This window comes from Drosophila busckii, chromosome 3L (genome assembly GCF_011750605.1).
Source record: "Drosophila busckii strain San Diego stock center, stock number 13000-0081.31 chromosome 3L, ASM1175060v1, whole genome shotgun sequence".
NCBI lineage: Eukaryota > Metazoa > Arthropoda > Insecta > Diptera > Drosophilidae > Drosophila > Drosophila busckii.
Window position 1 is genome coordinate 12,030,821 of NC_046606.1, and position 22,685 is coordinate 12,053,505.

Below are 22,685 nucleotides of genomic sequence, written 5' to 3' on the forward strand. Positions count from 1 at the left end.
AGCAGCCAAACACACGGAATTTCCAACTACGTTACGTTGGTTGACAGCAGCTAAGGAGAGTGCCCCTCACCCTTAGCTCGGTTTTGTTGAAATTGGCAAATGTTTTCTACCTCCAGCTTTAGCTTTATATGAAAATTTACCTGCTCTTCAGTTCGTGAGTCACATCAATGAACTCTTGTGGCTTCGCTGCAAATTTATTTTGCAATATTTCACTCAACTTAATGCCATCAATATTTTGACAGACAAACTTCTGTGTTTTGTTCAGCAATTTTTACGAGCCAAGCTAGCGAATTGACGTAATTCAAATTCAATTTGTGTCGCGCAATTTTAAGCTACTTACTTTATAATAGCTAAAGCATAGGTAGCTAATAATAAAAGCATGTAAATAATATATGAAAATCACATAACGCCATAATTTATGTAAATTGATCTATATCAGCTACATATGTTATACATAAACTTAATAAATAATAAACTTACGTCAATAGATTTAAACTAAATAAACTTGTTCACTGCTTTACACAAATTATGGTTTGAATATTAATCATTAAATACATGTTTTTTAAACTCAATTGTAGTTTAGTTTGATCAAAATGTGTCTAATACTAGTGCAGAGTAATTCAAGAAAATATTGCTGAGCTTTAAAGTCGATGCTCAAATGTTTGTAAAACAAATCATTTGTCAAAGAGCTAAACAATACTTAGTAACTCTATTTGTTGGCTGTTTTATATAAAATATAGCTTTGATTACTGTTGTAAGTACAAACTGAATGCTTAAAATGTGAATTAATATGTTTTTTCAATTTGTTTAATACTTTATTTTTTACTTTGGATCAAAGCAATTTTGTCTTATTAGTAAAAAATGTAAAGAGCTCTAAGGCGGCTTCATTTGTTTGCTACTGTCATTAGCTTAAATATGAATTAAATCAATCGAAAGTGTTAAACCTCTTTATATATTCTGTTTCTCTCTGCGACCTTAACTCGCTTAATATAGCCCAAGCAACTTTTCGCTAAACAAAGTGTATAAAAATCTGCGCAAAAATTCGCAACTTTTAAGCTTTTTGATAGAAAAGTAATAAGCCGAAGCTGCCAAACTAAAAATATGAAAAAAACGAATGCCTAACTAAAAAATCATACAAAACATAACTATGCGAGTTTTTTTTTGCTGCTGCCGAAAGTTTTGCAATTTAGATTTTATAAGCCAAACGTAACGAGTGTGCGAACTGAAACTGAGTTAAAATCAAATGCTGGTTAAGGCTGCAGGCCTAAAAAACATTTGTGGCAGCAACATCTTTTGGCAAACCAAATGTCACATGTAATTTTGAAACAATTTGTGGCAGTGGCAAACGGACGTACAAATTAATCCGCAAACTGCAAAGTGCGAGAGAGTCTGGCAAAAATTTTTGCAAGTGGATTTTTGGCAATGAACTCGGTTCAACCTGCTGTTGCTTGCAGACCAGAGACTGCGTGCGGTATGCCGCTGACAGACATTAGCAGAGCTTATGCTACACACACACATACACACGCGCAAGAGACTGCACGCTGGCTTTGCCCCAGGGGCGGTCACTCAGTGTCTAAGCCATGCGAAAATTGCAAAAACTGCAAGTTAAGAGTGGAATTTTTGCCACAACAAAAATGTATGCTATATGCATGTGTGTGTGTAGGTGTTTTGTTGTGTCTGACAATGCAGCAAAATATATTTTCATGAACTCTAGTTGGACAGCAAGATAAGACTTCAAGTCAAATGTTATTTGAATCATAGAAAGTGCGCACAAAGGTTCTTAAAGCAATCAAATACAATTAGTTTAAGGTGCTAAGAGAGTTAGCAAACTCACACACACACACGCACACACACACACACATAATTGTATTTGTGTTGTAGCAAAAGTTTTGCCAAGTGTGCGCTTTAATTACAATTTGTATTGCAGCTGCTGCTGTTGCTCCTTGCCTCGTTGCATATGCAACAGTTTTTTTGCTAAACTTATAAACTACAGAAAACTTCTGCATGCTTTTAAGCTGCGCTTGCCACAAGCATATTTATAGCATATTGTTTTTAAAGCTGCGCTGGCGTATACTTGATGCGCAGCTGCATAATTCAATTTAGCTTAATCACTTTATAAATAGCATAATTAATATTAATTGACAACGCAGCTAACTAATGAGATTATGGATTTTTATATTCCATATAAAGCTGTAATTACTGAGAACTCAAGGCAATAGTAATGTCTAAAAATAACATGTGTCAAGTCTATTTATATATAATTGCTTGACTGTTTGACATTTTAGTTGCTGCTAAAGTTGTAAGTAATTAAGTTTGGTTAGCATACGACAAATTTGGCTCAACAGTGCTTAGAACTAAAGCTGGATAAGAAGCAAAAGCAGTTTCAGGACTTAGCCCAGGCCTGTAGCAAATCTTTGAGGTGCAGGCTCCATTGAATTCGAACAAATTTATTAATGGTCGACATTTTCAGCTCGTCCTGCTTAAGTGTTAGTTCATGTTAACTTAACTTTGGTTGGCCTGTTTCAAATTTGCGTCAACTGCTCTTAGAACTAGAATGGAGGAAAAAGAATTTCAAGACTTAAGACAGGCCAAATCGAAAAAATTTTCTTAATTATCACATTTTTACTGCATAAAATTTAATTTCTTCAATTGCATATTATTGTGCATAATCTTAAGCATTATTTTATTAAGCTGCATTACTTTGTTCCATATAAATTCTGTCTATTCAGACTTTAAGCTTAGCTCGTTGCCTATTTTGATGCTCGTTGTTCAGCTCTACTTTACTTAATAGTCAAGGCAACCACAACGACCACATCGCTGCTGCTTACACTCAATTCAATTAGTTTTAAGCCTTAATAATTTACGTTTTATCAGCCAGCAGCAGTTGTCAGTTGTCCATAGCTAACCTACTTAACCTCCAGGCAAAGCATTAAATTGTGCAGACCTAACTCCCATTTATACACAAGTTTACACATGTACAGCTCTCACTCGCTGTATCTGCCAGTCGTATCTGTATCTGCACTTCGCTATATTGTTTGTCACTTAAGCGCATGGGGTCATATTTTATGTGGTGAACTTCAACCTCAGCGCTCAGTGCGCTGCGCTGCGCTACGCTGCGGTTTTGCTGCAGCACCTGGCGCCGCCCACTTTTTGGAGCGGGAGTTTGCACTGACACTCAAATTCCAATAAATAACTTATGTAGCACAGCAACTGCTGTCACATAGCAGCATTGAATGGCAACCAATGGAGCGTATGAGTAACATTGTGGTTGCAGTTGCAACTGTACTAAACAACTTCAACTCTGTGTGTGCCATGGCAATTTAATTGTCTCAATATTGCAGTGCGCGTCACTTTACACAACCCACAACAAAAAAGGGGCGTGGCTGGCGCGTAACTATGCAAATTGCATTTAAAGCTGTGTGCAGTGAGTTTGATGGGAAATTTTAGCTATAGCCAGTCTATAGCTTTGTTGTTTACGAACTAGCGAGCTGCAAATCAAACTTGCATGACACGACACTAAATTTAAATAATTTTGAGCCTTTGTACTTGGAAATTCATTAAAAGCGTTTCTTAAACAACTTGAAACTTTGTTCTAAGCTTAGTTATTGTTTTATAATTATGCATTAATTACATTAAGTGCAGCTGCTTCACTTTATTCAACTTTAAGTTCGCTTAACTTGGCTCTCAGCCTCTAATTGCCGCCCACTCTATTATTAGCTACTAAATTTCATGCTATCTACAAGCTGCCTGTCTCCCAGTGTTAATCAACTTATTTATGTTGTCGCAATATGTTTGCTAATTTAATGCGCATTATCAGTGCGACACATGCGTTGGCAGTGGGCGTGGCGCTTAGTTCAACGCACTGCACATTTTGACTTCAGTACATTAAGTTTTATGTTTGATTTTAACGACTTGCGGCAAATAATTTCGCGTGTTTATTTGAGTTTAAGCAAAATGTATTAAAATAAATCAAAACTTTAATGTTTAATGTTTAGTATTTGTTTAGTTAGCACAATTATTTGAGCTTAATTGAGTGAACAGCAAATTGCGTATTATTTTTAAAATATTTGTAATGATTAGTAATGGAAATTTTTGAGGTCGGCCTTAACCTGATAACGGGTTGTTATGGCCACTTAAGTAATTAAGTAAGTAATGGAAATTATTTCAACTGGGCATAGTAGATTAATAATTAAAATTTAAAAGCTTAGATTCAGTTCAAGCTGCTGAACATTTTAACTTTCGTTCAGTACATTGAGTTAAATGTCAAATTAAAGTTTTGCTCTGTGTTTGTGAGCAAAGTTGAAGGCTCCACAAATGTCGCTCAGCTCGTTGCATGTGCCGCTAAAGAAATCCGATGCGTTGGCCAGCAAAGCAGCGCAAGAGCTGCCATTGCTAGAAAATATTCAAACTACGTCCATTTCGCTGCGCAATCGCAAGGACAAGGGTCAGCATAAAGAAATCAAGCAGACAACTGTAATAGAACACGGCGTAGTTAAAAAGCAAAATGAGCGTAGCAAAGCAACTGGCGAAGAGGTAAGTCAGCTGTTAGACTCCCTTTAAATTGATTCTGTGCTGTGTGTGTGTGTGATGTGAACTAAATTGTTGAACGTGTGTGCGCATAATTTGGCAGACATAAATTAAATTTATAATAATATAAGAGAGCAGCTTAATTTCCATGTGCTTGTTGTTTAACTTGGCAGCACGTTAGGCCCATTAAGCGTTAATTGTTGCTCATTTGCAATATTTTCGCAACGCAAGTTTCGCCAATTTAGCAGTATATAGTAGTACTCTAATCACTTCTTTTACTTTTACTTTCGTTTCAGGTAAGTTAACGTATAACGTAAGCAATTAACGTAAGTCCACAAAACTGCGCGCTCTGCACATTATGAACGCACATCAGGTGAGCTGCGCCTGCCCCCAAGCATATTTCACACCACTATAATTACTAAGCATAACATAAACAAAAGCGTGCAACAAAAACATTCAAAACAGGCTACAAAGTCAGCAGCAGCAGCAGCAGCAGCGACGCGAACTCAACACATGAATAATCAAATTTTTCCAAGCCACAGCGCCCAGCGGCAGCAAACAAACACGCAGACATCAGTTGGGGAAAACCCAAACTGAAAAAACTCAAAGCATATTACGTATACGCAGCGCGTAAAGTTAGCGTCTTGCTCAATTGGCTGTGAAAATGACAAGAGCGCGCCGCAACTTTTGAGCAACTTTAAGCAGTTTTTTTGCGCTTTCAAAAGCTTGAGCTGCAATTAGCAAAGCTTTTCAATTAACACACGCTCATTACGCACAAAGGTGCATAAAAGTAAAAATAGCGCCAATGATAAGTAAGTTAAAGCAAATGCAACATTTGCACACACAAAGGGGAAGAGCAAAAGAGATGGGAGAGCATAAAAGGGAGTGCAATTTACTGCATAACTAATAGCATAGTTTTAATGCAAGTCCAAGCTAAAGGCTTCTTATATTAAAAAGTTTTTCGATTATTTTGTTGCAGTTGCGGACTCAGTACAAAAAAATGCACAGCGAGTCTTTTAAGTTAATTAAATGAGTTTGTTGCATAAGCTAAAGAAGTATAGCGAATATGTATGCTTGATAAGCTGAATCGATATACGCAAGAAATGAATGCAGCAACAAAATTATTTGCAATAAATGCAAGCTGAGCTCAGATTGGAACAAACTGAATGAAATTTGTAGATGCAACAGCTTGAATCGATTTAGAATTCATTAATAAAATGCGAAAATGATTTAAAGCCAAGCTTATAGAGTTATTAGCCAAGTCTGCCTATCTCGCTAGAATTGAAGCAAATATATGTAAGACAGCAAAACTTGATATGTATATAATTCAATGCTGTGTATAGCAAGCGTAGAATAAGCTTTGTATACAACTAGTACAGTGAGCTAGATAAATATTAAGCGGACCATCCACAGTAGAGACGAAATTTGCATCGTTGGTGGTAATGCTCGTCTCCAAATTTTGTGTTGGCCGAGCCGCTCGAAAGGTATAGAGATCATTCTATCTTGTTTGTGTTGGCAAGCAATGTTGGCACTAGTTAGTGGCAAATGAAATTTTAGCTCCATGCTCTACTGTGGATGGGCCGCTTTAGCTAGAGAGTTAGTTGCTCGTATTAAACTGTCGCATTTTTTAGCATAAAGCACGCGCTAGTTTATTTTTTGTTTAATTTTACATATAATATTTTTATGCTTAATGTTATGTATGCTTATATTGCTGCGTCACGCAATGTCGACTGTGCCCATATATTTTTTTAAAATTTGTTAAAAAGTTTGCCCAGCTGAACTCAACTCAACGCCAACTTCAGACATTTGATGCATAAAAGAGCGAAGCAGCGCACTCTGCTGTAATTTAAAACTACAGCGCGTTACTTTCATATCAATAGCACAGTTGATTAAACGTTGCGTAACTGACTTGTAGCTAGCTTAAGGATTAGTTGCAAGTCCTTTTTTTTTTTTTGCAGCTTATTGTATAAACTGAAGCATTTGCGCAGCTTACCTCTGTTAGAGCTACTCAAAAACTTGTCAAAGTTTTGTCTAGCGCCTCTCGAGCCAGAAACCCACTTCATCGTCCTTTTTGTGTGTCCTTACATGGCAGCTTGGCGCATACCCAGCGCTGTTTCAATCGAATGAACATCAATATTGATTTAGCTTAGCCCGTTTTTGCAGGCAGGCAGCAAAGTCTTTTGTTTAACTACGCCCAAGTTGTTGCTTCAAGTCAAGGAGCAGCAGCTGGGGCAGGAGCGGCCTTTAAATCAACACTTTGCAGTTCAGTTCGGTTTCATTGGCGCTCAGCCTGGCTTGGCATATTACTTTTGCGGCTTTTCCGCTCGGCTTGCCATTGCCGTTTTCCCCAAATGGAAAACTTGTGGGGCACTTAACGGCTTTCATAGACGTTGCATGCAACGTGAGCAGGCGCAGGCGGGCGCATAAGAAATTTTATAGACTTGCTTGCTAACTTGGCTACACTCTGGCCATGTATGTAAGTGGCTAAAAACAAGGACTCGTTACATTTCTCTCTCTCTCTCTCTCCCTCGCTCTTTTAACTTGCATCGAGTTGCATCGTTAACATGTTTTGCTGCCTCATCAGTTTTGTTTGCAAATTAAATTTCAAGCTATTGACCTGAATTCGCAGCCTTATCAACAAGTTTCCACTGACTGCCAACGAATTTATTTGCCATGCACATCAAAAGAATTGGTCCATGGATTAAATGCTAGTTATAAATTTCAGTTTTTAATTACAACGCGGATTTAGTGCAACTAATTAAACACCCGCAAGCTGACAAAATGTCAATAAATTAAAAGCGCACATTTTATTTAACTTAATTTATTTGCACACACGCATTTCATTTCATTGAACAAGTGCATAAACAATTAAAATTAAATAAATTGTGTGTAAGTTTAATTTGATGAATGTGCAAAAAATTAACTGGCGTATAATGATTATTGCAACAAGCAATTATAAAAATAATATCACAAAATAAATTGTAATATGTTAAGCGCATTAATATATAGCGTAGAGTCCTGCTGACAGCTCCGTTTACATGCATAATTATATTTGAACTCAGTTTAAAAAAAAAACAACTGACATTTGTGCAGTTAATTTGGCGCATGAGTGAAGCGGACTGTGCTCATATTTAATTAAATTGGCTGCCGGCACGTGCCGACGAAAGCTTTAAAATTGAGTTTTCATTTTTCAAAATTTCATATTTATTTATTTTATAGCCTCAGCTTGAGGCACTAAATATTGCAAAAAATATGCTGCAAATAATTTTATGCAGTTTAAGTAGGCGGAGTTTATTACAGGCTGCGGGCCAAGGCAAATTATTTTAAAGTTACATAAATAAACAAGCGATTTATTAGTTTAAGTTATTAATTATTGCAATATAACTTTTAAAAAAGCTGCATAAATAAACAAATTTATTTATTTATTAAAAGTTATAAATTAATGCAATATATCTTTTATGGCTTGCAATAAGACTTAATGCGTTCCTTTAATTTTTATTTCCATCTAGCCTGAAGGCCTTTGTTGCTCTGGCTATACCAATTGTACCATGGAATTAATTCTAGGCTACAATTAAAATAAATAAATAAATATTTCCATCTGTAAAATCATTTTGCAATGCACACTTAATAAACATAAGTCTGGTGTTTAGCTAAAAAGAGAATATAGATGTAAAATTCTATGAATATTATTTATGGCATTGAAGTGCATATATATTAGTTTATATTAATATAAATTAAGCACTATTATTAATCAGCTGTTTATGTATTTAGTGAAATGCTTTGCACAAGAACGAACTTCATTGTATTTCATTTAACTTGCTACTGTTTTCTTTAACTCCCGATGTTCAACTCTCTATGCTTAGCTGCTGCTTCTGTTAAACTAAGCATAACAGACTATACAACAAGTTCAATGTCTATATGCAATATATAAAATAATATAATAAGCTGCTTAACTGCGGCTACTACATTTTTTAACGCAAGCATTTCTTTGTTCATGGATTTTGCCACAGCTGCTGTTGCTTATGCTTTCATACTCATCTCTTGGGCTGCCACTATTAAAAATAAATTCTTTAATTTATAAAACATTAACAGCAATTCTTAGCTACGCACATTTGTAGCATAAGCTTAGTTTATTTTTAGCACATAAAAATCTTAAAATGCTCATACGCACGCAAATCAAAATCTCTGCACAATAAAATATATTTTATATATCTTTTAAGCCACACGACATCGCTTTTGCTTTTATACGGAAGTGTACATCATTTATTCATTGTCTGCTGGCTTGGATCAGCTGCTGAGTTTATCGGTTGTTATAGCAATTTTAAGCGTCGCCATTGTGCGCTTTATTTTGTTGAGTAGTTTATTGTTTTATTTTTTTTTTGTTCATGTTGTTGTAATGTAATTAAAAGCATACAAAAACAATTGCATAGCAATTGTGTGTTGCATGTCCTGTTGTTGTTTATTTTGCTAATTGAAAAATTAAATTACAAATGCCACACAATGCGGCAGACGAATTAGCTTACGCGCTCGAAAATGCAATGTAAATATTTGCAACTATATAGTGCATATATATATGTACATATATAGTTGTGGCAGCGTACTTAACAGTTGCAGCAAAAAGTGTGTGCATACTTTTATTTTGAACTCTCTTGTGAACTGCATTTTGTGTCATAAGTTTTCAATATAAAGAAAATAAGCATAATATGGCCAAAGTTCACGATTGCGAACAAAACTTAAGTTTATTTCCCAGCGCTGCTGCTGCTGCCTTTGCATTTATTCCGTTTCACTGCTTACCTTCAACTTTTAGCCAACAAGTTGAGCATAGTCGATGCAAAACTTTGTTGGGGCCTGCAGCGCAGCTACGACATTAAATTTAAGCATATGTTAAACATAATTATATTTATTTAGACAGTTGCCTTTGAGTGAGTAAATTAAATTCGCAATTACTGCCCCTATGGCCAGACAAAGGCGAAATGCCCACAGCTTGCGCAAAAAGGAAATAAACTGAAATCTCAACTTAATTTAAAACCAGTCCGGAGCAGTCATCATTCTTAACTTGGCTGTCACGCACTGAAAATTGCGACAAACCAAACCACAAAAGGCAAGCGAGACAGCAAATGAAATGAAATAAAATAAAATAAAATAAAGCATAATTCATTTGCAAGTGTAAAGCGCAGCAGCTAACGAATGCATTCAACAGTTTATGTCTGTGTGTGTGTGTGTTCGTTTGGGGCGTGGCCGCAGCATGGGCGTTAACACTGGCCAAAAGTACGAACATTAAGTGTGCATAAATTTTCATATAGAACAAACGCATGCATATAAATTTCATTTCACACACACACACTCAATTATATGTAAATTAACATTCTGTGCTTTTGCAATTTTCATTCAGCTGCCATATGCTATTTTATAAATTTAAGCAAATTAAAATTTCAATATTTATGCGCACTTGACACTGTCTGAAGTTCACGCCCCGCAGCATTAATCAAAAATAAATAATAAAAAGTTTATCACGCTGCTACAGTTTGCTGCTGCATGCGGCGTATACGTAATTTATTTAACGTGCTTCCGCTTGCTGCTGCTTGCAATTATTTGCTCTATAAAACTTTTTCTTGCGCTCGCTGCTGCTGCTGCTGCTGTGTGAACAAAGTTTATTGAGAACTTTTGTCAATAATTTGCTGTTGTTGTTTTTTTTCTATGGCTTTAGTTTTGCTGCATTGTCTGTTTTACGCTTTTGTCGCTGTTTGCACTTGAAAATAAACTCTTAATTAATTAAATTTACTGCTTTAGTCGTTTTCACATGGCTGGGAGCATATTTAATAGAGACTTTTGTTTTGCAAATTGCCCTAGCGCTATTGTCTAGTTAATAATTATACAACAATTAAGGGCTTAAGCTCTTGACAAGTTGTCGCTTAACTTGCAAGCATATGCAATTAATATATGAGAGTTGAAATACGCAGCTGTGTGGCTGTCTGTCTGTCTGTCAGCGCTAAGTGAAACACTTTGCCACACAGTCGAGAGTTCTGTCACTTGTGTGTCATGCAACTTTGCAGCCTGCAACAGCCTGGCTGCCACATATGGCTACATATATATTAGTAACGCTTGCTGCAACTGTCAGGCTGCATCCCTTGCAGCTAATGAAGCTTGCATCAGAATTGTGCGCCAGCTTGCCACATACCAAAAAATTGACTAACAGTCACTTGATCTACCTCAAATGAATATTAAAGCGTCACTTAGCCAATAGCTGTGCTTTGCTACGCAGATTTATCATAACTAATGCCGCTTACAGCGTGCCACGCGGCGTATGCGCAATATGCACATTATGCTGTTTGCTAGTTTAGTCGCTGCCAATGCATATTTTATATTAGTTTAGTGCACGCCACTCGCTTTATATGCAGCGCATGCTATTGTCTACATAGCTGCTATATATATAGTGTCTATATAGTAAGCCAGACATTGCATGTCTGCCGCCATTTTTATCTCGTTGCGGCGCTTGAGTGTCAAAGCGAGTTCAGTTTCGCCCACTGGCTGCAAACTATTATAATGGGCTGCCTGGCAACTTTGAGATTTCTTTTATTTCTTGCTACGAACCTAAAGTGTTGCATAGAAATTTGTTTTACAGCCAAGCCAGTGCCACATGACAGCGACAACGACAACGACAACGACAACAGACAGCAACAAGACTGTGCGTGTGCGTGTGTGTGTGAGCAGATATAGCAAATATTTGAGGCATTCACGATTTATTCGTTTCCATTACGCGTTGGGGTTTGCACTTAGCTGTGCGCTTAGCTTACAGCGCATCTCTCATGCAAATGCAAATGCAAAATGCAATGCAATCCATTACTGCAGTTCGATAGTTTGCAGTTTGCAGCTTTAAGCATTGAAATGTGTTTAAGCTCGCCTCATAACTTTAACTTATGCATATGAAAAAGTGTCATGCAACAAAGCGAGTAATATACATTTACATTATGCAAGCCGTAGCTAAAAAATAAACAAAATATGCAACACTTAAAGCTGCAGCAAAAAACCACAAAGTGTAGCCTCGAGCCCAAGCTCCAGCCCCAGCCCAAACAGTTTGCATGTAATTGCCTGAGCGCGCGCATTTAAAAGGATTTTTTTATACACTTTGACATTTTTTGTAAAAAATGAAAAAGGGTATTATGAAGTTGTGCATGTAACAGGTAGAAGCAGGCGTGGCAGACCGCACAAAGTGTATCTTGATCTGCAAGACAAACTGAGTCGATATAGCCGTGTCCGTCCGTCTGTCTGTATGTATGAGCGACTATTTCTCAGCAACTACTAGAGCTAGAGCAACCAAATTTTGTATGTAGCTGCTGCTATAACTAAACCCAAAAAAATTGATTACACTCACAATATTAAGCAATTAAAAAATCTAAAATAAATCACAAATATGCTTTGTCATGTTTTTGTTAGATGCTAGCAAGTAACTTAGGAATTTATTTACTTTTCAATTTTCCATATACAAGCGTCACTGCTGTATGTGTAAGTTGGTTGCGCCCAACTTTAATTTGACCACTTGTTTTGTTTTTATGCGGCATAGTCCTATACATATGTATGCGCTTTACTCTATATAGTGCTTTACTTTTCATTTTTGTGCTACAGCCAAGTGAGGCATGAAAAGCTGGCAGCGCCTAAATTGGATTGCAAATCAAAGCGTTGCATTTGTTTGTTAACATTTAGGCAAGCGGCATGCTTTAAGGTTCTGTTGCACGTTTGCTGAAATTCTGCAAATTACCACAAGCAGCAGCAGCAGCAGCAGCAGCAACATGCCTTGGTTTTCTCTTTGGCAGCTCAGCTGGGGCCAAGCCATTAGCCTAAGCAGCTTACAAGCCATAAACTATGCTGTGTGGCAAGCATTCATCAGTGCAAATTAAGCTGCTGTAATTCATTTCATAACTTGCGCTTCAAGCAACTTTTATTAAAGCCAAACTTATTCTAGTTCAATGCGCTAACACCTTTCAATACGCTTGCCAATTTGCATAGTCAGCTTTTGATATCTTTAACAAGTCTATTTGCTCATCATTAGCGCTGCCTTTGCTACTTTTGTTCTTATTGAATACCAAATACATTTTTTACACTCAACTTTTTCTATTTTTTTTTTTTTTGCATTGCCGTCTGCATTTCCGTTAAGCTCGTTAGACTTTTTGTTACTCGACTTTGAAAATTTGCGTATTTTCAGCTGCTCCTTTTTCAGCTTTTACACGACATTTGGCTGGGCAAACAAAATAATGTGAGCTCAGCCCACAGCACAGCACAGCACTTGGCTTTTTGCAAAGAATAATGGCTGCACTTGCTGGCCATTTGTTATGCTGAGCGAGCGAGGAGTTTAGCTCTTGACCATTAAGTAACGCATAGTTCGGTGCGAGCTTAGATTGCCACACTGTGGCATGTTGCATGATGTATGCGTCTCGTCTGCCATTTTCATTATTGTGATTTAGTGAGGCAAGAAATCTGATAAGCGACTTGACAAAAGCTGCAGCTTTAGCTTAAATTTTAAACACTTCAATTGGGGCCCATTGAATTGTGTAAACGACAAATCGCTTGCCATGCCGCATAATTTGGCCAGCAATGAGTTCGGGACACACACACAACAGAGCGACCATAAATCGAAGCGAAACGACATTTGTGGCTTGTTGAAGTGTCAACGAAAATGCATTGAAGTGTGATTTTTGGAAACGAAAATCAAATTTTAGCCAACTGCTGGCGCTGCCAGGCTTACCAATCAGCCAGCCAGCTAAGTCCTTGGCCAAAAAGCAAATAAACAGAATGCTACGAATGTTGGCCTGATTGCAATTACTGTTGCTACAATTGTCAATACAATTGTCAATTCGGTTTGGCAATGCATACAAAACTGTAAACTCAACTGAACGCTCATTATAAACATGAAATTTACATTGCCAATTAGTTGGCAGCTTAAGCGTAGTTCATGGCTGCGCCACAAACAAAACAAGCGACTTGCCACACAATAATACTTAAGTAGTTTTCTAAAGACATTGCCGTCTCCTGGCAAAACAGGAAGTGCGCACAGTGGTTAAGCATGCAGAAAACAATAAAATAGAATTTTTAATTTTTACTTGCTAGCAACGCTGCTACTATTTTCTATATAATTTTTAATATTTATTACAATTTTCAAACCCACTGTAAGCTTGAGGTAATTGAAGCCGGAAATTGTTGCAACTGTGCAACGTAGCTGCAACGTTTTTGCACAAACCAAAAGTTCTTTGTGTGGCAACGAGCACCTGACAACACAGCAAGGAATAGCGCTGCTGCTGTAAACGTTGTAAATTAATAATAAACAGCGCCAACTGTATTGCGGGTGATGCTGCTGCTGCTGCTGCCTTTGACCTCAGCAGAGAAACGTGCTGCGCTGCGCTGTCCCTGGTGAGCAACAATTGTGGCAGCGCCCACAGTTCTCTCTGACAGGAAAGCATCATTAGTCAAAGCGAAAGAGAGAAACAAGTAGCGCGTCAAAAGATTAACTGTGAAATAAGAAGATGCTAAACAAGCAATGCCTTAGCTTGAGTTGGGTTCTCATGAATGGTACGAATGGGAATGGGAATGGGACTGGGGTTTGCAGAAAGTAAAAGAGTTGATTAGCATTATTAAAATTTTGCTAATTATTTAGACACTCAAGCAAGTGCCGCCGACGAGTCTTTACAACATTTATCAACAGGTGTTGCCTTTTTACAGACTCTTTGATAAATGGATTAAACTGCAAGTGCGCGCTGCGTGTTATTTTTACTCATTAGTCTAAGCTTTTCAATGTTCAACTGTTGCTATTAAAGCTTTTCTCTTTACGTAACTTCACTGCTGTTTATGCATTCGCAAAGTTATGTAAATGATAAGCATCTTGTACACATGATTGATTTAACGTCTAGGTTTTCCAATTTGCATGCTAATCAGATAGTCAAGCGGAACACTGGGAATAGCGCATAAATTGTATAAAGGCACTAAAACACAAGTAATGATCAAGTAATTACTGTGCTTAAAACAATGTTTAACAAAAAATGCCAGTTAAAGAAAATACTACTACTCAATTGCTACTTGTAAATGACTTCCGATAGCTGTGGGATTAAATCAAGTTTTGCCTGCCGTTCCATTATCACTTGAACTTGACCCAAACACACAGAGCAGAGGATTTTTTCACATTCCCCAACACAAAACCTCGCTCACTATACAAAGAGCGCGCGCCTCTCTCTGGGGCTACAGCGTTTGTATGTATGTATACGTGTACGAATTCAATGAACGCTTCCGTTACGCTCGCTTGTTTGCGCTCAGAGAGCACTTGGCTGCTAAGAATTTTTTTTGATTTGCATTTTGTTTGCTGATCGCGCTCTTGGCGCTCTAAGCGCAACCCAATGCGCGCTCAGCGTTACCTGCTGGAATTGGAATTCGCATGCCATTGACACAGTGGTACCAAATGCAATATACAAGTAAAGTAATACTGTTTAGTCCGTATCATTAATAGTTTTACTTAGAGGCAAGTAAAACAACATTATTATGATTCAGTGCTGTATTTGTAATACTAGCATTTAATTCTACTTTGTCTCTTAGTTTTTAATTTCATACTTTTTTCATACGCATAACATGCGTTTCGTAACCACTGTGCGCTTAATAGCGCACTCTCTCCAACTCTTCCAATTTAAGCGCTCTCTGTTCTCAGTCCGTTAGTTGCCGCTGTTGTGTTTTGTACACGTCGGCGTCGCTGTTCTTACAAATCATCATTATAACTCGTGGCGTGTGTGAAGCGTTGAAGCAAACAAAGTGAATTTCAACTAAATTAACAGAAAGTGCATTACAACAGCAAATAAAATATAAATACACGCATAAATCAAACGAAAACGCCAAAAAGTGCCCCGAGTGGGGCCAATTCCATATTCCATTTGTTGCGTGAGTAAAAAAAGCCACAAAGACAACGCGCTCTCCAATTCACAGCACAGCACACACACATACTTGCATGACTTTGACTGTGTGTGTGTGTGTGTGTATATATCTCAGTTTGACCGCTCTTTTTATTGTTTTCATGCCCTTTTGTGTTGTTGTTTTGTGCCTCGTTCATGATTGTCGCTCATTTTTATCTACGCTCATACTTCTTACATACCTACCATAATATTTCTACCTGTCTATCTATCTCGTGCTTCCATTTCCCATCAACATACTAAAGTCTCATCAATTCGATATACAGCTTTGTTGTCTGCCAGTTTGAAATTATTTGTTTAGTCGTATTCGGCGCTTCAAATGCAACGCCGGCAAAGGCAGCTCCTAACTTCGTAAATAAAAGAATCAATAGACGGGATCGCGTTTATTTTTAAAGAATATCTACGCTGTGATTAGTTTGTAACCAATACATTTGTCTAACATTTTAATCTATAAAGTGAAACTCTGACAAGCTATCATTAAATATATATAAAAAACAGGAAAACAATTAACTTGAAAAGTGCCCCGAAGTCAGCCACGTTATCGTTTCTCTAATAAATACTTCAAGCGAGAAGAACAAAAGTAAAAGAACACTCAACTCAAGACAAGCCAACATGGTCACAGCATGCCAATACATATGCATGTATGAGTGTGTATATGTGTGCTAGCTTGTAGTTGGCATTCGCTCCAATTTGGATCATGTTTTTTGTCTTATTGGTAACACTTTCTGTGGCCATGCTCTCATTTAGCTTGCAACACAATCAATTTGTTGGCAAGACTTTTAAAATATGAGTTCCAAGTATTACTGTTTGTACCAAGTGGAGCTGTCAATGACCCACGTCGTCTGATTTCGATACGCTTATCAGTTAAAAACGTATTGCTATAATTCTATAGCTTAATGTCTTTTCTCAGTCAATTGCTTAGCTAAATACAGACATTGGCGCACGAAAATAAATCTGTTATTAACTTTATATTGTTTTTAAACAGCTGTCTCACACGCGCAACATTATAAATTAAATTTATAATAAATATAAATGGTATACGATAGTTCTAACTAGCGGCTCACATCTCGTGCATGACCAAAGCTCTCACAATTAAAGCAAATAATAATGCAAATAGTAAAAAATAAAATAAATAGTTAACTGATAAATGTGAAACCAACTCAACTGCAACGTAAAGTTCTAAAAGTTTTGATACGCGTGTTGTGCCTTGGCCTCGCCTACGCCGTAAGCGACGACGACGTATGCTAAATGTCGTTTGAGGTGGTACGGAGCCCGCATTAATGATAAGAGAACTCATAACGTCGACGTCACTGTTTTTGCTTTATCATCAAAATGATAGTCATCAATGCCTCCGATGTAAGTGGCTTTTATGATTATTAATGGTTATGGTCTAAATACCATATAAGTTTAAATTGGTGTTGGTAGCCCATCAATTGATATAAACGCATATAATTTTAGAGCTTTAATTGCAGAAGATGCTTAGAGGAAGACGTAATTTTAGCATATACATCGATGATGATGATCAGGTATAAGTTATAAAGTAACCGGTACTTGTGATTGTCCTTATAACAAATGTGTATATCAACTGTTGGTTGTCGTATAATTAAATAAATAATATATGGGTGCTACAGAAATCTCTAGAGATTGAAGCCTAAAATATTTCAAAACAAATCGTAAAGAGATTTAGTTCGTGGAATTCCCAAAACAACTCAAAGCTGATTTTGGGTTGGCACCCTCAATAGAAAGAAACCTCGGGTTACCCGCATTAGTTTCATTTGTATAAACTTTTGCTTAACAAATCGCTTAGAAGAACTTGCAAATTCATAAATGCAATTACTTTCATTATTTTTGCGTATAATTAGATTTATTTTTATGCAGAATTACTGGGGGGAAATACCAGAGCCAGCACCAACTGGCACTTGTATATTTTATGATAATTGCATTTATTATAATTTCAGTCTCTAAATGATAATCAGCTAATGCATTTTTTAAACGCTTTACGTTAAGTCTATAGACAATTCTAGCTAAAAACTCGGTTCAACTTTCAACAGACCCAAATGTTTACCTTTGGCTTTTAGCCGCACAAAAGGGTGACAACTTTGAAAACAAATTTTCTTTTTTCATCTTTTTGTTGTCGGTAAATGGCAGTTGAATACACAAAAGAGAAACTATTAGAGCAACGCATGGGGCACAACTGACAGCAAAAAGTTCCAATGTACAGGCAGTTGTCATATTGAAAGCTCCAACGGATATGGAGGAGTGAGTGGGTTGGCCACAGTGCTTACTGTGGCTTTGACTTTTGGCACTGTGGACTTTGCAATTGTTCCAATTGAGTTGATGCCTTAATGATAAATGATTAAAATGCTTAATTAAATAACAAGTTTGCTGGCAAAATATTAAATTTGCTCACCACACAAAGCATTTATCTATGCAAATGATGCATAGCACTTGAATAAATATCATACAACTGATAACTAACACATACTAGAGCTTAAGTTTGCAATATGAAACTGTTTAAGTTTGCATAACGTTTGGTATTTGCATAAATTGCAACTCTTTGGGGAGAAATGCACTTAATTAAAATGCACACCGCATAGTTTTCATAATGAAATGACTGCCACTTACACGAAATAAATGGATGACTCCCCCTTGGACGCCCAGTCCGCGCTTCGTTGTTGCAACTGCATTTAAATGGCCAAAACGTTTGCCTCATTAACTTGTCCCAGCTATAGCGGAAATTTTGCAGCGTGTTGCAAGTAAGCAGCTTATTGGAAAAAGCTGTCAAAGCAAAGAAGTGAAAAGTTCTTTGCAACATAAAATTCTAAGCAAATTATATTTAATATATTTATTATATAAGAACTGAAACCAAAAGAGTTTAGCAATTTTATTTGAAATTATGTTGCACGACTAGACCTAAGCTATAAAAATATTAAGAGCACAAGCACAGAAAAAGAGCATGAGAAATGAGAAAATTAAAATAAGCAGCGTTTTGAATGTGAGGAAGTCACGTTCTAGACCAAAAAAAGGACTGCAGCAGTTAATGGGTGGGGCCCAGCTGGACATGACAGAGGCAGAGAGACCAGAGAGTGCTTGTAACAAATGTTGACAACTTTGGCCAAGAAGAGAGCAACTCATGTGTACGACAGCACAGACGGACGGTTGGACACACGGACGGACGGACGGACGGACGGACGGACGTTGTGTGCGTGTAGATGGAAAATGGGAATTGTAAAGTTTTCTTTTAGTTGGTTTTTTTTGTGGTTTTGTTTGACTGTCTGGACACAATGAATGATTACAAACTTGTTGACGAGCTGCAAATTAGCTGCAGCAGTAGAGAGGGAGAGAAAGAAAAAGAGTAGTTCGGTTTTTTTGCAAGGGAACCTTATAAAAGTTTAGGTGCAAGAATTAACCAAACTAGAAACCCTGCTTAAATTTTGCTAAACTAACCACAACTAAATGTAAGCTATATGCATAGACATTCTTTACTAATTTATGGTTTGCTCTCTTTACAGACGGGTCTAACCCTCACACCCGAAATGCTGCTCTCCACCTCGGAGTCATCGACGCACAGCGCTTCGGAGGTAGCCGGAAGATTGCAGGTGGATGTGCGCAATGGCCTCAAGTGGACGGAGGCCAAGTATCGTGCCAAGATCATAGGCCATAACGAGCTCAATGTCATCGAGGAGGACCCGACTTGGAAGAAGTACATCGAGCAGTTTAGAAATCCGCTCATTTTGCTGCTGTTGGGCTCAGCGCTGGTTTCGGTGATTATGAAACAGTTCGACGATGCTGTGAGCATAACCATTGCCATATTGATTGTTGTAACGGTGGCGTTCATACAAGAGTATCGCTCCGAGAAGAGTCTGGAGGAGCTGAAGAAGCTGGTGCCGCCGGAGTGCCATTGCCTGCGCGAGGGACGCCTGGATACGTTTCTAGCGCGTGAGCTGGTGCCGGGTGATGTGGTCCACCTCAATGTGGGCGATCGCGTGCCTGCGGACATTCGTCTGTTCGAAGCGGTGGATCTATCGATAGACGAAAGCAGCTTCACGGGCGAAACGGAGCCGGCGCGCAAGATCACGGACGTGCTGCTGAACAATTCGCATGTGAAGGATCACAGCAATATGAAGAATATTGCGTTCATGGGCACGCTGGTGCGTTGTGGCAATGGCAAGGGCATTGTAGTGAGCACTGGCGAGCGCAGCGAGTTTGGCGAGGTCTTCAAGATGATGCAGGCGGAGGAGGCACCCAAGACGCCGCTGCAAAAGTCAATGGACATACTAGGAGCGCAGCTGTCATTCTACTCCTTTTTGATCATTGGTGTTATTATGCTGCTGGGCTGGCTGCAGGGCAAGCCGCTCTCCGAGATGTTCAACATTAGCGTCTCGCTGGCTGTGGCTGCCATACCCGAGGGTTTGCCCATTGTGGTGACTGTGACGCTCGCTCTGGGCGTCATGCGCATGGCCAAGCGCAATTCGATTGTCAAGAAACTGCCCACAGTGGAGACGCTGGGCTGTGTGAATGTCATTTGCTCGGACAAGACGGGAACGCTGACCAAGAATGAAATGACAGCTACGATTATTATCACCTCCGATGGCTACATGGCGGATGTTACTGGCGCGGGCTACAATGATCAGGGTGAGATTCATATACGTCACTGCAACAATGTCGAGATGGCCAAGTCGAACATTACCAATCTGCTGGAGATTGGCGCGGTATGCAACAATGCGTATATACAAAATGGCACGCTGCTGGGACAGCCGACAGAGGGCGCTTTGGTGGCGGTGGCCATGAAGAACGGCATGTACGCCACGGCGGAGAACTATGTGCGCATTCAGGAGTATCCGTTCAGCTCGGAGCAGAAGATGATGGCCGTCAAGTGTATACACAAGTACAACAACAACAAGGAGGAGATCTTCTTTGCCAAGGGCGCACTGGAGACGCTGCTGCCCCAATGCACCAAATATCAGTTTGGCAATCAGACAGTGCCGCTGACCAAGCAGAACGAGGCGGAGTTTCTGGCCGAGGCGTATGAGATTGGACGCAAGGGTTTACGCGTGCTGGCGCTGGCCAAAGGACGCTCCATGCAGGATCTCATCTATTGCGGTCTAGTGGGCATTACCGATCCGCCGCGTCCGCTGGTGCGCGAGTCCATTGAGCTGCTCATGCAGAGCGGCGTGCGTGTCAAGATGGTAACTGGCGATGCTCAGGAAACGGCCATGGCAATTGGTAAGTGGCAAACTTTAAACTCAATTAAGTGGGCACACACAAGTGGGCGTGGGCGTGGGGGCGTATGCAAATAAATTTGTCAACGCAGCGTAATTAAAAGTGGCAAAGCCTCCGGTGCTCGCTAGTCTAGCCACAAATTTATGCGCCGGACGCCATGAAAACATTTCGCTTGGCCAACTATGATGCATGTTTGCTCTATTCATATGTCGGCAAAGTCAAGGGTTAAGGGCGTGGCGCACAGACAATGCAGCAGACTGGGTGCTAAAAGTATGCAAACAGAATTAATTAACCATGACCTGTGTTGAAGCCACAACTTGAGTCGCAAAGTTTTAACTCCACTTAGTAGGCGGTTGCGGTTGCTGCTGGCGAGGATTGGGCGCATATGTGACAGCCATGCTTGAGTCTTAAGTTGCGCAAGAATTTCGCTCAAGTTGAGTGCGAGTTTCAAGCTGCAAGTTTTTCAAAGCGTCTAAGTTTTAACCTAAAGTATGTTGCATTTAAATTAAAGCGACAACTATTGCTATGTGGGTGGGGGCCAGCAATGTGGTAAAGCAAATTGCAAAAGATAGCGCACAAAAGCAAAACGAAATTAAAAAAAGTAATACAGCATAAAAAGTCAGCACAGGTAACGACCGACGACATTCTCATCATAGTCAGCCCTGCGGGTGCACAAAGCGAGTTGGGAAGCGACCCACAGCTAAAATGCTGCCAATGCACAGAAGCAGCATCAACAGTCACAGAAATAATTAACTCTGACTCCAGCGCAGCTCCCACAGCAGCGTCAGGGATCCATCAACATGTATAGCCATTGACTACAGCTTCAGCTCCAGCTCCTTCCCAGCCAAGCGCAAAACTTTAATCGAAAAGCAGCAGCAAAAAAAATTAAAATTTCAATACACTTTGCGCTTTACTGTTAGCCCGCTTACTTTGCTCGCTTGCTGCGCTGCTATTGCTAAAGTGTAGCTATATATTCGACTATTGCTAGCGCAAATAACGGCATAATTATAGCCATGCCATAGTCGTAGCACTCAATTTGATTTAAAGCTGGCGCACAAACCTGCATATTGATTGAAATTTGACGTTCAAATTGTAAATGAGCCCTTAAGCCTGTTTTGCCATATCCTTTGCTAGGGTCAACAACTGTCTATGTGTGAGTGTGTGTGTATTTGTTATGGAAACCGTAAACCGCTTTGGAGCAGCGCCTGCCTAATTGGACGTGCGCTCAAAGCTTCAACGTTGTAGCCAAGCCAGGGCAGGCCATGCCTTTGGTTTATTGTCTGCGTCTGCAACATCCGTAGTAGCAGCAACACTTAAACCTGCTGCTGCTGCTGTTGCATATGCAACATGCTCTGCCAGACACAGCAGCAGTTCATCATCCATTTGGGTGCAGACATAATTAAGTTGCAGCTTCAATTCGTTTTCAATTCGCTTGCCCAATTATGCTGGTGCCCAGTCTCAGCATTAGCCACATGGCTAATTCAATTTGTGGCATCGCATTGCACACGGCTAACGGTAATTTAAAATCTATTTGAGAACTTTAAGCTGCAATTAAATGGCTTAAGCTGGGGCAGCCTACGTGACATTGTTAGGCATAGAAAGCTGCAGAGATGCAGAGAATGAAAGATATGAAAGTGAATTGTAGCAGCTAGAGCAAAATATTTCTGCTATACATTTTAACATAAATAATTAAATTTATTAGTTGCTATATTTACTTAAATTAACACTAAACGTCTGATTTTTTTCTTATAAGTTGACAATTGCTTCAATTTGATAGTAGCCCAAAACTGTCTAAAGGCTTTAGCCTGAATTCTCTTAAGCCAAAACTCATTTGCTGCAAAGTTAAGGCAGAACTCGAGTAAGATCTTCGCTGAGTTTGAATAAAATTGTGCCAGGCTTGAATAAAATTGTAGCAGCAATTAAAAGCGTTTATTAAGTTACTTGAAAATATTTTATACACTTTGCTAGAAGTAGAATATTTACTGTACTTGATGC

The 22,685-nt window shown here is 38.9% G+C and overlaps 1 protein-coding gene across 1 annotated transcript in view; it reads left to right on the forward strand.

The window, feature by feature from the left end:
* LOC108600423 (mucin-19) overlaps positions 1 to 22,685 on the forward strand; it is a 50,056-nt gene that overhangs the window by 23,272 nt on the left and 4,099 nt on the right. Inside the window, exon 10 of the mRNA XM_017987787.2 lies at positions 18,980 to 20,693. Within this exon, the coding sequence (XP_017843276.2) occupies positions 18,980 to 20,693 (1,714 nt within the window). The remainder of the gene's footprint in view (positions 1 to 18,979; positions 20,694 to 22,685) is intronic.